This window comes from Amblyraja radiata, chromosome 1 (genome assembly GCF_010909765.2).
Source record: "Amblyraja radiata isolate CabotCenter1 chromosome 1, sAmbRad1.1.pri, whole genome shotgun sequence".
In the NCBI taxonomy this organism is placed as follows: Eukaryota; Metazoa; Chordata; class Chondrichthyes; order Rajiformes; family Rajidae; genus Amblyraja; species Amblyraja radiata.
In genome coordinates, this window is record NC_045956.1 from 99,417,336 (window position 1) to 99,432,622 (window position 15,287).

At 45.8% G+C, this 15,287-nt stretch overlaps 1 protein-coding gene across 11 annotated transcripts in view; it reads left to right on the top strand.

The window, feature by feature from the left end:
- tbc1d1 (TBC1 domain family member 1) overlaps positions 1–15,287 on the top strand; it is a 247,214-nt gene that overhangs the window by 65,982 nt on the left and 165,945 nt on the right. Inside the window, exons 1-2 of one of the 11 annotated variants that reach the window (XM_033026880.1) lie at positions 3,441–3,632; positions 7,356–7,358. The exons of 8 other annotated variants lie outside the window; for them this stretch is intronic. In XM_033026880.1, coding sequence (XP_032882771.1) covers positions 3,603–3,632; positions 7,356–7,358 — 33 coding nt within the window. In that variant the 5' untranslated portion in view covers positions 3,441–3,602. Of the gene's footprint in view, positions 1–3,440; positions 3,633–7,355; positions 7,359–15,287 lie in introns of those variants that run through there. 2 more of the 11 variants (XM_033026890.1, XM_033026899.1) reach the window with 2 other exon arrangements.

The following is a 15,287-nucleotide window of genomic DNA, read 5'->3' on the forward strand; positions in this document are numbered from 1 at the left end:
GAATATATAACTATATAAATGTTGTGCTGCTGCAAGTAAGTATATATGTATGTATATGTGTGTGTATAATATATATATATATATATATATATATATATATATATATATATATATATATATATACACATATATATATATGTGTATATATATATATATATATATATATATATATATACATACACACACACACACACACACACACACACACACACACACACACACACTTTCCCTCCTGGGATTAATAAAGTTCTATCGTGTTGTGTGTGTAGGAAGGAACTGCAGATGCTGGTTTAAACTGAAGATAGACACAAACTGGAGTAACTCAACAGGTCAGACAGAATCTCTGGACAAAAGGAAAATATTCCGTTTTGGGTTAGGTCTGAAAAAGGTTCCTGCACACCTTTGGAATGTGGAAGGAAACAAGAGCACCCGGAGAAAACCCAAATCATCAAAGGAAAAAGGAGCAAAGTCCCTACGGACAGCACCCATATTCAGGATTAATTCCGCGTCTCTGGCACTTTTAGGCAGCAGCTTTATGGCCAATGTACTGCCCCATAGTCTTGAACTGAATTAAAACATACAGTAGCTGTAAAGGGGGACATAGCGTCACTCAGTTATTTAAGACTGAAAATTGATAGTTTTTTTTAGTAACCAAAGTTATCAACATTTTATTTTTTCTGTGTTGGAAAACAAAATATAGTGACACAGCTGGTAGACTTGCTGCCTCACACGCCCGAGATCTGTGTTCGATACTGTCCTCGGGCACTGTCTGTGTTGAATTTACACATTCTCCCAGCAAACATGTGGGTTTCCTCCCACATCCCAAAGACGCATTGGCTTTGTAGGTTAACTTGTCTCTGTAAAAATTGTGAGCCGAGCGGAAGTGTTGGGCGAAGCGATCGCCAAGTCTACGCTTGGTCTCACCGATGTAGAGCAGCTGACACCTAGAGCAGCGGATGCAATAGATGAGGTTGGAGGAGGTGCAGGTGAATCTCTCCCGCACCTGGAAAGACTGCTTGGGTCCTTGAATGGAGTCAAGGGGGGAGGTAAAGCGACAAGTGTAGCATTTCCTGCGTTTGCAAGGGAAAGAGCCAGGAGAGGGGGTGGTTTGGGTGGGAAGGGATAAATTGACCAGTTGATCAGTTACGGAGGGAGCTGTCTCTGCGGAAAGCCGACAGGGGAGGAGATGGGAAGATGTGGCCAATGGTGGGATCCCGTTGGTAGACAAAAAAGCTGGAGAAAATCAGCGGGTGAGGCAGTATCTATGGAGCGAAGGAATAGGTTTCGGGTCGAGACCCTTCTTCAGACTGATGTTGAGGGGGGGCGGCAAAAAGAAAGGAAGAGGCGGAGACAGTAGGCTGTGGGAGAGTTGGGAATGGGAGGGGAAGGAGGGAGAAAGCAAGGACTACCTGAAATTGGAGAAGCCACCATGTTCATACCGCTGGGGTGTAAACTACCCAAGCGAAATATGAGGTGCTGTTCCTCCAATTTGCGGTGGGCCTCACTGGCCATGGAGGAGGCCCAGGACAGAAAGGTCGGATTCGGAATGGGAGGGGGAGTTGAAGTGCTGAGCCACCGGGAGACCAGGATGGTTATTGCAAACTGAGTGGCGGTGTTGTGCGAAGTGATCGTAAAGTCTACGCTTGGTCTCACCGAGGTTGATCATACGCTGAATAATCCAACCACATTTTTGTTTGGAAGTGGAAAGAAATAATAGAAATTGCATTAATTGCAACGTGTAAAAAGAGTTGAGATACTGTATTATAATTTTGCTGCATGTCATTGTGGTATATATCATGTCTTGATTGGTGAATATGTTTGGTTTGTGACCTTATTTGAAGCTGTGTGAAAGATACATCCTCGAGATGCGCTGGGATGCATCCTCAGTGGTGTGACCTGGGGTCATCGAGTGTTTCGGGTCTCACAACATCAGACACCCTCGCCCAGGCGACCCAGCCGGGGTTGATCAGGCCCCGACTTGCGTCCCAGCAGCAACCGCCCACGGATCAGCCCTTATAATCCAAAGCCACCTGGTGGCTTTCTCTGCGGCTTCGCTTACAGATTGAATGGCCGTCTTCTTTCCCAGTCCCGTAATGCCCAACTGGTTGAGTACTTTGCAGAGTGAGCATCCTGCAAAGCCTCTACTGCCCACCTCTATGGGCTCATAGTATGTCTTCCAGCCGCTGCCCTGGCACTTCTCCACCAGTTCCTGGTACTTTGCGCGTAATATGTGAATGCTTCATTGAGGATAATTCCGACTGGTAACTACGCACTTCGTCCAAGCACATTATCGCACACGTCATGCAAACCGTCTTAAATGACCACCTAAACTGTAATTTGGCAACCTAAAAATCTGCCGAAGTTGCCCGGCTGGAAACAACGAAAAAATGTTAAGCGAGAGCCCTCTAATGTGTTCCATATCTCGTCTTTCAAAGCGCATCATGATGGTGGGTGTCAAGGCAACAGGATGGTAGTTGTTAGGGCATGAGATCTTGCTTTTCTTCAGCACAGGGATGATAGTGATCTTCTTGAAGCAGGTGTGTACCTCAGAATGGAGAAGGGAGAGATTAAAGATATCGGTGAATACTCTTGTTAGTTGGTCCACGCAGTTTCTAAGGACGCTAGTTACTTTCCGTGAGTTCACTCTTGGGAATGCCAATCTAACCTGCAACAGTGACCCTGGGAAAAGGACTTGAAGACAGTGGTGGACAAGCACTAAACATATTTAAGAAATGGGTAGATTTCTGGACATAACAGGCATCCTGCAGTTTGGGAAAAGAGCAGGAATTTGGTATTGAGATAAAAGATGAGGATGATTGTATTGAAGTAGAACAGAATCAATTGGCCTACCTACTTTTTCTCTGTTCCCTAACTTTTTAAAGGAGATCAGAATTGCCTTATTACATGTTCTTCACTTATTTTTTAGTCTGAGAACAAGTGTGCCTTCTATTTGATGAGGTAACAACCTTGAGCTCTGAAGACCTGATTATTTATGATGTTTTCATTTAATTTGGGAAAAGTGTTGTTTTAAATTTTGTTGCCTTTCATTAAAATCTCTTGTGTTTCTCTCTCAATTGAATTGCCTTTTTAAAGATTTTTGTGTTGCAAATCTGAAGATTTAATTACCCTTTGTGGGTCTGGCGAAATTTTGGAGATTTGGTTATGTGTACGACTCTCAACACAATTTCAAAATGCGGCACCATTAGCCAGCAGACGTCTGTGCATTGCATCTGCCATCGTATGTTTACACAAGGCCGTCAAGCAAGAAGTTCCACATTTCTCAGGCTTCCTGACTAATATGCAGAGCGCTTCCCTACACAAAGTGGGCGGTAGTATTCTCTCACAGCCTAAATACAGTCTCTTTACAAAGTGCAGTTTAAAAGGCCGCTGGCTGAAAGTCTGATTAGGAAAGGCAGGGGTGTGGAAATGGGCTGATGACCTCATGCTAAAGGAAAGCTGGGATCTGTACTACTTTGTGAGTTGCAGGCACTTTGTGTTTGAGTAAAGTTTGAAAGGAAAGGCAGCTCTAACATCTACCCCGTCCAATGTAGCTAAAGGTGCGTGATTCACTTTATGAGGAAGGGTAGCTGATAACTTGTGGAATGTCACCATTGTTCAGCTGGGTGGCTAAGGTAAGAAATAATCATCTAGTACTTTATTTGCTGTGAAACTACTTTTCTCTATTGTTTAACTTGCAATGGCTACACTGAGCTGACGTGTATTAGAGCTTCATTACTTTTTTTAACAGATTATTTTTATTCAAGCATTTTGTTTCCCAAGACCTACTCTACCACCTCCCCCCATCCCCTCCCAGTTCATCTTTACATTGAATTGTCTGACACAGAATATAGAATAAACATGTATCTTACAAGATGCAATTGTAGTTGTAGGAGGTTCAAGCCTGTGAACAAAGGATGGTTGGACTTTGCAGTACTTACATCTAATTAGCAGTGCTTTGGTTGATTTCTAACTTTTTCCCATGACCAGGTTTCTTAACCCAGGTCTGAAGTTATTAAAATAAAATATCATTTGTTTTGAATTGAAAAATGTCTTGGTATTTTTTGGGGCATTTTGATTTTAAATCAGAATATGCCTTGAGGTGATCTTAATGTAAAGAATTCCATTCAAAGCTTTTTGTTATCTTTCCCGCTATATTGTAAATAAACTCTCATAATAGCCCACAAATGTTATCTGCACATTTCATTGTACGCATGGAATCTCTATATTGGGAGCTGCAGTGGGTGACCAGGAAGAATGTTGGTAGCGATGCAGAAATTAATACTGAGATACAGGATTTTAACCCTTTTGCCCTGAAATGGTTGTGAAATATTAAGCAATTCATCATACAGTTTGTGAAGTCCGACAGAGTGAACTAACTGAACCAAATTCTGCCAAAGTCCTTCAGTGGAGCACAGCAGGACTTGGGAGGGAGAGGAGGAATTGTTGGGGGAGATCAAGGTTATAGAGGAATGTTTCTGAGATTAGAAAAGGGATTGCAAAGGGCTATACCATCGAAGGTTCTACTGTAAAGGATGTGGAGAGTGATGCAGGTGGGAGGTGTACAGTAATTGGGGAAGGAGAGAAGCAATCCACAATTGCTGGTTGTGTTCGGAGAGTGGGGGGGTTACACTGGAACGCAGAGCAGGAAGCTAGCTCAAACAGAGCGGAATCTAAAATGGATTTATAGAAGATTATTGTGTTCAAAGTTTAATCTGGACAAATTGTGTACAGAAATGACTGCTTTCTCTTAAATGCATCACAATTTTGGTATAATGTCATAGCATGGAAACCTTTGTTTAAGAAGGAACTGCAGTTTGCACCCCATCGGTATGAACATTGACTTCTCTAATTTCAGATAGTCCTTACTTTCTCCTCCCCTTCTCAGCTCTCCCTCAGCCCACTGGCTCCTCCAATTCCTTTCTTCTTCCCCTCCTCCACCCTCACCCTCACATCAGTCTGAAGAAGGGTTTTGGCCCGAAACGTTGCCCATTTCCTGCGCTCCATAGGTGCTGCCTCACCCGCTGAGTTTCTCCAGCATTTTTGTCTACCGCATGGAAATCTTTCATACCCACAGCATGGCCCATTGCCATCTAAATCTTTCATATCCGTATATCTGTTTAAATGTCCTAATTGTATCACTTCTATAGCATCCTTTGCCACCTTATTCCAGATATGCACTACCCTCTGAGTGGAAAAGGTTGCCCTTGAGGTCCCTCTTAAATTTCTCCCCTCTCATCTTATGCTGATGCTCTCTAGTTTTAGAATCCATTACCCTGACCTTAAACTTCTGCCATTGAGATTTAGAATCCTCTAAATTGAGTAAAAGGGTGTGTTCACTTTATCCATGCCCCTCATGATCCTGTAGATCTCAATAAGGTCACCCGTCAGCCTCCTATGTTCCAAAGGGAAAAAAATTCCAGCCTCCCCATATAACTCAAGCCCAGGTAACATTCTGGAGAATCTCTTCCAACCCTTAATGTCATTCTTCTCATAGTTGGGCAACCACAGTACTCCAAGTGTAGTCTCACCAACGACTTGCACAGCTGTAACATGATGTTCTAACTTTTGTGCTTGACACTCTTCCTGTTGAAGACAAGTGTGCCAAATGCTGCTCCGCTTGGTCTCACCAATGTAGATCAGCTGACATCTAGAGCAGCGGATGCAGTAGATGAGGTTGGAGGAGATACAGGTGAACCTCTGTTGCACCTGGAACGACTGCTTGGGTCTTTGAATGGAGTCGAGGGGGGAGGTAAAGGGACAGGTGTTGCATTTCTTGCGGTTGCAACGGAAAGTGCCCGGGGAGGGGGTGGTACGGGAGGGAAGGGAAGAATTGACAAGGGAGTTGTGGAGGGAGTGGTCTTTGCGGAAGGCAGACATGGGGGGAGATGGGAAGATGTGGCGAGTGGTGGGGTCACGTTGGAGGTGGCGAAAATGGCGGAGGATTATTTGTTGTATGTGACGGCTGGTGGGGTGAAAGGTGAGGACTAGGGGGACTCTGCCCTTGTAGAGAGTGTGGGGATGTGGAGAGAGAGCAGTGTTGCGGGGTATGGGAGAGACCCTGGTCCGAGCCTCATATGAAATGTCCTCATTCTTCAAGGAACGGGGGTTCCCCTCCTCCACCATAGATGAGGCTTGCACCAGGGTCTCTTCCATACCCCGCAACACTGCTCTCTGTCCTGGGTCTCCTCCAACGGCACCTTATATTCCGCTTGGGGAGTCTGCAGCCTGTGGGCTTGAACATTGAATTCTCCCAATTTTGTTAGCCCGGTATTAGAATTAGAATTAGATCCTTTATTTGTCATTCAGACCTTACGGTCTGAACGAAATGTCGTTACCAAATGTCGTGTCCTGCACCAATTTCTATCTTTCTATGAATGAATGATACTTAATTATCACATGTGAACTATCACAATGAAATTCTTTGTTTTGCATACCATACACAAAGTAGCAAGGAGTCACCGACAAAGTTACAAAGTGTTCAATGTAGTCCCAGTGTTAGCCCTTGCTGTCTCTTCCCCTTCCTTAGTCCTCGGGCTGTCTCCTCCCATCCCCCAGCCCTCGGGCTCCTCCTCCTCCTTTTTCCTTCCTTCTCCCCGCCACCCCCTATCAGTCTGAAGAAGGGTTTTGGCCCAAAACGTTGCCTATTTCCTTTGCTCCATAGATGCTGCTGCACCCGCTGAGTTTCGCCAGCCTTTTTGTGTACCTTCGATTTTCCACAATCTGCAGTTCCTTCTTGAAAACTTTATTATAAGTTGTCTGGCTTCTTAAAAGTGTCTCTCCCCCCCCACCCCCCTTCACTTCCCCTCCCCCCCTTCCCTTCCCCCCCCTTCCCTTCCCCCCCTTCGCTTCCCCCCCTCTTTCCTCCCCCTCTTCCCTCCCCCTCCTTCCCTCCCCCTCCTTCCCTCCCCCTCTTCCCCCTCCCTCCCTCCCCCCCTCTCCCTCCCCCCTCTCCCTCCCCCCTCTCCCTCTCCCTCTCCCCCCCTTCCTTCCCCCCTTCCCTTCCCCCCCTTCTCTTCCCCTCCCCCCCCCTTCTCTTCCCCTCCCCCCCCCCTTCTCTTCCCCTCCCCCCCCCTTCCCTCCCCCCCACCTTCCCTCCCCCCGGTGCTGGCTCGAAGGGTCGAGTGGCCTCCTCCTGCACCAATTTCTATGTTTCTATGAATGAATGATACTTAATTATCACATGTGACTTGTCACAGTGAAATTCTTTGTTTTGCATACCATACACAAAGTAGCAAGGAGTCACGGACAAAGTTACAAAGTGTTCAATGTAGTCCCAGTGCTCCCTCTTTTACTCTCGATGGCTCTGTTGATAGGCCTGACAAGGTATTTGTTGAACTTTGCAATGACCGTTTGAGAAGGTTATGTTGAACCATCCTTCTGGTGAGGGATCTACCAAGTTGTTGTATGGTAGGAAATTGCAGGGTTTATGCCAGTGACAATGAAGGAACAATGATACATGGAGGTACACAAAAATGCTGGAGGGTGGGGTGATGTGCACATGACCCTGCTGCTCTTTTTCTTCATGGAAGAGCTTCCGCTCTTTTTCTTCATGGAAGAGCTTCCACAAGAGCAAAGACTGTTTAATAGTTGTATGTACCAACAATGGAACAATTAAATACTTGCGCTGCAGCTTAACAGGTCTGTAAATGCAATAATGCATATAATATATAATAAACAAAACAGTGTAGGAAGTGCTGTCAAAATAGCCTGGAGCATAACTGCAGTGTATTTTGTACATAGTACGTGCTACAGTCATGATGTGCTGGTGGTTGAAGGGATAATAGATGGGCGGTACAGTAGCACATATTGGCGAGCTGTTGCCTTCAAGCGCCAGTGATCCAGGTTCGATCCTGACCTCGGGTGCTGTCTCTGTGGAGTGTGAACCTTTTCCCTGCGACTAGATGGGTTACTTCTGGATGCTCCAGTTTCCTCCCACATCCCAAAGACGTGGGTTTGTTGGTTAATTCGCCTCTGTAAATTGCCCCAAATGTGTAGGATGTGCTTGATTGAGAAAATGGGGTAACATAACACTAACTTGACCTCAATTTTTAATGGGATGTTCTGCATTGAGTGATTGCGAATTCAATTATTTTTTAGGCTTTCAGGAGATCCATTAGGAGACTCTTGGTGTTGGGAGTCCTGAGCAAAGGGGAAATCACTTTCTCGTTCGAGATTTGTAGGAAGTATTTTGGGATGTTTTCATTGCTCCCCTCTGCTACAAGGCAACATCTCAGGATGGGTGACGTTTCGGGTCGAGAACCTTCTTTCTCTGTTCTTCTTGACCTCAAGGTCATGATGCACTCCCATGATTGGCAGCTGTGATTTTAGATGCTCCATTCTGTTTAATAAATCTCTGTGTTAGTTCACTCTCTCTTCACAAGGACCCTGCTGGAAAACTTGTAACCTTGGCCAAATTTACAAGCATCTTTCTCGCTGATAAAATGTTCTGTGAAATGTTTTGTGAAATACATTGGCGTGTTCTTCTATACAGAGGTGGTATATAGGCACAAATGTGGATTATTCCAAGGTGGTATTGGACATTATGACATGTGGACTTGTTGAGAGATTGACGATGATCCATTACTGTCACATGTATCTATGTACAGTTAAATACTTTTGGATTTGCATGCAATCCAGTAAAATAGTAAGATTAAACGAGAACTTACCAGTTTGAAGTTTTATCTGAATTTTATGAGGAGTTACGATGAGGGATTATGTGAAGAACCCGCTCAGCGCGCATGCGCGGCATACTTCCAAGCAGCGGTGTGGAATCACAGATAGACACAGTTATTGAAATATACATAGTAAAGAAAAGGAGACATCAGTTATCAGTTTGACCCATATTATGAGGGTGGGAGCGGAGGGCACGTAATCCCTCATCGTAACTCCTCATAAAATACAGATCAAACTTCAAACTGGTAAGTTCTCGTTTAATCTTACTATTTCACTTCGGAGTCACGTGAGTGACTACGTGAAGACTTCAAAGCTCTGTGATTTCAAACCGTGTAACAGTTTTATTTCACTCACTGCCAAAGTTCTTGAGGGAGGAAGTGTTATCGTAATCAACCAATGAATCTGTTTGTAGAAAAACACAATGATATTTTTTTAACAATAACAACAAAGAAATTAAATTGCTCCGCTGGGCTTAAATTAAATATTTGCAGTCCGTAAATCTTTGCTGCAAATAAAACAGGTTTTGCCAACGGCTTATTATAAAATTTCTGAACGGTCTTTCCCCCCACCATCCTGCTGTAGCCAGGATGTGGTCTATAGGCATGTCCATTATTTTAGCCGTCGATGTGGATGCTGCCCTGGTGGAATAAAATTTGTACATGTTAGTGTTTATCCCAGCAGTTTTTAGCACCTGCTTGAGCCATCTCACAATGGTTTGGCTCGTCACCCGACCATAAGGTTTTTTTGACTGATCCACAAGGCTTTTCATCTCCCTCGAATATTTTGGTTGTGTCTATGTAGGATAGTAGGTGGGTCATGGCACATAACTGTGGGTCTGGTGGGTAAGCCCGGAATTCCACGACTGGATTAGGTGTTCCTGGTCTGCTCTGTTTGATCAGTCGCTGGATAACGACAAAGATCTGGTCTGGAGCTGTGGTCATGTTGTCCAGTCGCAATAGGTGTAGTGACTGGACCCTCTGTGCAGATACAAGTGCCATCAACATGAGTGTTTTGAGCATAGATTGTTCCAGGTTAAGGGATCTGGCTGGTGGCCATCCCCTGAGGTATGTCAGGACCACACTGACATTCCATGTATGGGTGTACCTTGGTCTAGGGGGTTAGAGTTGTAAATACCCTTCATTAGTTTGACCACCAGCGGGTGGGACCCCATGGCCTGTTGTCCTGGAGCTGGTTTTAAATAGACAGGCATGGCACTTCTAGCCGTGTTGATGGCTCTGTAGCTGAGTCCTTCATCGTGGTGAAGGTTCGCCAGGAATTCCAGTACGTTGGTAACTGTAGCGGTTGAGTAGGTGGTCCCTTTATCCAAGCAGTACTTCTCCCATTTATTGATGCTGGACAAGTGCTGTTTTTTAGTGGATGTTCGAAGGGATGCTGACATGGTGTCGATGGTTTGTTCTGATAAACCCAGTCCCAGAAGTGGTTTGTGCAGAATCTGCAACCCAGGAGTTTGATTTTTTTAAATTTTTTTTTCATGGCACGGGTGGCTTGTGCCCGACACTGGGTGTTAATAACTCTGGGTCACTGGGGATACCATCGGAGTTTCAACAACCATGTCATGGAGTTTTGGGAACCATGGCTGCATAGGCCAGTCGGGTACTATCAAAATACCTGAAGCAGAGTCCATTTGTATTGTGCGTAGTCCCCAACTGATGAGGCAGAAGGGAGGAAATGCATAGAAGAAGAATTTCCCCAATCCAGCGCGAACGCATCTACCGCTGCTGCCTCAGGGTCTGGTTCCCAAGCGATATACTTAGGTACCTGGTGATTTAGCCTTGATGCAAATAAATCGATATCTGGCGTGCCATATTGCATGATAACTTTTGCAAATTATTTGGGGTTTAACATCCATTGTCATTAAATTTACGTGACCTGGTGTCTGCCACTGTATTTAGCTTACCTGGCAGGTAAGTTACTGATAGCCAAATATGTCTTTGGACACACCATTGCCAAATTGTGTTGACCAACTTGTCGCATGATACCGATTTTATGCCGCCCATATGGTTAATGTAGGCTACCACCGTAGTATTATCTATTTGTAACCGTACATGCAAGTGATGCATATTTGTGCATATGCTTTTAAACCATAAAAGTCACCCAACATCTGTAGATAATTAATGCCCAGTGTAAGTGGTAACGATGATTCTCGGTTAGTCCATCTACTACTTGTTAGTGATGATAATAGGTTGAAATTATGCCAAACGTTTTTTGCCCACCACTGTAGTTATGATGTTGCTTCAGTGGGTGACTTCATGACACGATCATAATGACCTGTATGTCGTTTTGGTGCCTGTACCTTTGCTCTTTGTGAGTTTTGACAGTGCAAAGGTCTGAATTGTGTAGCCGGAAATGCTGCTACCATATTCCCAATTACTCTGTTACTTGTCGAATAGTTGGGAGTACGTGGACCATTAAATTGTTGCATGATTGTGCCAATTCAACTGTTTTGTCTCTTGGCAATGTTACAGTCACGTAGACTGAATTAATTGTGAAGCCCAAGTAGTCCATGATTGTGGATGGCTTCAACTTAGATTTATCTGGATGTAAGACAATCCCAGGGTTTCGAATAACTGTTTGGTAGCTGATACAGCTAACATAGTCAATTCCATGGTCTTGCCTATTTTCCCATTGGGTAACGCTTTAAATTGCCATAGCTGTCCCATCCAGGTAAATTTCAGGTATCTGCGATGATCCTTGTGAATGGTACTAAATAGTAAACATCTTTAAGATCAATGCTTGCCATGAAGTATCCTTTGGAAATTAGTTGTTTGGCAGTAACAACCATTTCCATTTTGAAATGTATATACTTAACAAACATATTTAGTGAAGTTAAGTCAATGATGATGCGACATCCACCATCTTTTTGGGTTTAGTGACGAATATTTGACACGAATTCCAAGGGTTCATGTTTCCCATGATACCCTTTGTAATTAGTCTCACCAGTACAGCTTGTCCCTCTCGTTTCTTTAACGGAGAGGGAAAATACCCTCTGGGGTAAATGTTGAACTGGTGGCAATTTTTCTAGTATGAATTGTATTTTGTATCCACTAAAGCCATTGAGTATATACTGATCACTCGTGATAGACTCCCGTGCTTCTTAAAACAGGTGTAATCTCCCCCCTGTTAGTATTAAGCCCCTATTTTCTATACGTTGGTAGGAACCAGACCCACCTACCTCCATGGTTATGGGTATTCTTCTGTTTCCTGCCGGTCCAATGAGTCTTGCACGTTGTCTGACGTGGCGGTGGTGTTGGGGGGTGGCGCATTTTCCATGGGGCCTGCTCTGGGCCTTGGCCTGAAAGGCTTACGGGATTGGCATGCAGGCCCCGAGCTTTCACCAGTACCATGAGGTAGACCCTCCTGGTGGACGCGTTAGAGGTACTGCTGACTGGTTTACGTGTGGTGCTCATTCCAGACCCTGCCCTCTTGCGCCGAATATTTTGGACACTTCGTCCAGTTTTTTAGGCTTGGTTTGGTAACTTAGCCAGACAGCAGGATCTGTGGTTGTGAGGTCGGCGTTCTCACAGTCCTGTAAAATGTTTTTGAGTTGAGGGCAGGTTTTATAACTTCCTGAGAAGTTGCGGAGCACTGCGAACAGTAGGATCAGGTGTTTTGCCATACTACCGTGACCCTCTGGAAAGAGCATGCGAAAATGATAGCCGACGTCAGGGATATCAAATTCATTTTTAGATATTTGGGCTTTTTAAAAGCGATGCTCAATGTACCCCCCAATAATGGTGGGCACTTTGAGTAAATGCAATTTAGGGGAAGCGTGATGAAATCCAACGCCTCATGACTACCTGTCTTGGAGAGGTTTTTTGAAAAGAACAGGTAGTAAGCTGGCCATCAGTTGAGACTGAAAAGCCATCTCGCTAGTGGTAGAGCCACATAGCGGCCACACCCAGCAGCTCTTCCTGATCCTGTACCTCAAGCATACTCCCGATGTTGTTCAGCCAGTGACCCCTCTTCTTGACCAGCCCAGCCCTGGTCGCCATCGATCCCTCGACAAGGGAGATGGCCAGTGCTGTAGGCACTGGAGTGGGAGTGTTAGCTCCCTTGGCGGACTTGCCCCTGCTCCTGAGGCAGTCTCGCTGGAGTTTTTAGCTCCATGACCTTCCTCTGGCTTGGAGAAACAGACATTCTTGTTTTTTGTTTGAAGTGCTGATCCCATCTTCCGTGTCTGTCTCCAGCCTGAGGTTGGTCCTGACCTTGCTGTTGGAGGCTGTCTGCCGTTTTCGGGTGGCATTTCAGCGGTTCTCGGGCGGCGAATCTCCTTGTCGGGAGTCTGCAGGGGTGCTGGCCGGTTTTTAAATTTCCCTCCAGTCCGCTGCTGTTGGTCAGACAGCTGTTTAGCGGACTGGGCATCAGCGCAGCACCCGTGTCTGTGGACCGCAGCGTGTGTGGTCCCGTTGCCGCCTCTCCCCCCTCCACTGTCGGCTCCTTCTCTGGAGTCGAACGGGGGCTGCTTCCCTCTGCTGCTTTGCTCCCCCTGGAGCAAACACAAAAGCAAAGTCCGACTTTACTCTGAAGGTAAGTACTTACCTAACGTTCCTTTCCTTCAGGCTCGTAGCGGGAGCGCCTGACTCCCGCTGTGCCACTGTTGCACTGCTGGCGTAATGCCGCACATGCGCGCTGAGCGGGTTCTTCACGTAGTCACTCACGTGACTCCGAAGTAAAATCATACTATAGATAAGCACAATCATATGTACAAAAGTGCAACGATTGCAGAGTAAAGTAGACTTGAACGAGACAGTGCACAAAGAGCTGCCATGTTTCTGGCTTCCACAAAGTTTCAAAGTTCTTAAGAGTGCGGACTTATCTTGGCCTTAGAGGCCCGTAGTCCTGGCAACATCATCGCTATCACCGACTCCCTCCATCCTCGTTCCGGTTTCGGGGTCGAGTAGAAGACGAGCCTCGGATCACTCCAGGTGGGTTCTCGGCTCCTCGGCGGGTGAGCTGGGACTGTCTGTGTATGGCTGCGGCTCGCTGGCAGCTTTTGCTGCCCAGTATGGCTGGTCGAGAGCTTCAGGCATGTGGTGTTTTTCCCCTTGGATGTGGAATCTTTAACTTGTCACGGCAGGTTGACTTCCCAGTTGCTGATGGGAAGTATGTCTGGAAGTATTGTATTACTTTCTCTGAATTGAGCACTTTAGTATTTTCTGGAGAAGCAGCAATGTGGATTTCATATATTTCACATTTCTATATAAAGAAACGTGAAATATATGAAATCTACATGAATCTTATGAATCTACTATATGAATCTTTGCCAACTCTGAGCATTCCCATCTGTCACATTTCCCCGAAGATAGACACAAAATGCTGGAATAACTCAGCAGGTCAGACAGCATCTCCGGAGAAAGCAATAGGTGACATTTCAGATCGAGACCATTCTTCAGACTCTCAGTTCCTTCCTACACAGTAGCATGTCCCTGCTTATTTACTTGTAACCTATTCTCTTTGGTCCAGCACCTCCTTTCAATTTTTCTGTCACTAGATCAATTTACCGTTGGCAATTAACCAGCCGACAACTCACACTGTCACAGGGAGAATGTGCAAACTCCACACAGAGAGCCCCTGAGACCAGGATCAACCCGAATCATTTAAAGCTGGCACTACCCATCGTCAGTACTCCACCACCAAACCCCATGGTTCATGGGCCACTGGGCAAACTGTAGTCCAAACTATTCAGTATAAAGTTGTAAAGGGAAAATATTATTTCTCTTCATATTTGGTAGCATACAATGTTGCTTTCTAGTTGGATATGTGGTGATGAGGTCGATTATTTTTGATATATTTCTCCTTTGTTGACTTCTTTTATAGCTTTGTACTTTTCCAAACATCGTTAAAGTTATCAACATTTCCAGAGATACTAACATATTGTTACAAAATAGGTGCAGTCTTAATGCTTTTACCAGTTGTTACATAATATTGTTTTCCAAGCTTGATATCCATAGTTCAATATTGTGTATTTTCGAACTCCATGCATAGGCTGCTGCATGCATGGAGCCATGGCCACGGCCTGGATTGTCTAGTGAACGTTGCCCCTCTCCCTGCCTGGCCACCTTCAGCTTCTGTGCCCTGGGGCCTCCTCCCGCAGCTGACCTTGAGGGCGCGGCAAGTAAAGGGCCTGTCCTGCCAGCATGCGATTGCATGCATCTAGCGTGACCAAACGTGGTCGCTTGAGGCGTACGGCCTCGCGGGGCCGATCCCACTTTGATCGGCGGAGGCGTATGGAGTTGTGCGGGGATGGTCCCGACATCGCACGGGGCTCAAAAATCTTGCACTGTTCGAAAATCCCTCGCGACAACGGCCTGTCGGCCCACAGCCACATTGAGGCCGTACGCTGCGCCTCGACGTCGTACGCAGCGTCTTGACATCGTACGCAGCATCTTGACGGCGTACGCCTAGCGCATGGTGTTGCGCGATGACGTCACCGCCCGGCGTGCCATTGCGTGATGACGTCACCGCCCGACGCTGTGCGACGTCCAAATTCAGTCGGCCCGCCTCCTGCCCAGCTGATTGGTGAGTATGATGTCGGGAACAGCCCCGCACAACTACGTACACCTCCGCGGTTCGAATTGGGACCGGCCCCGCGC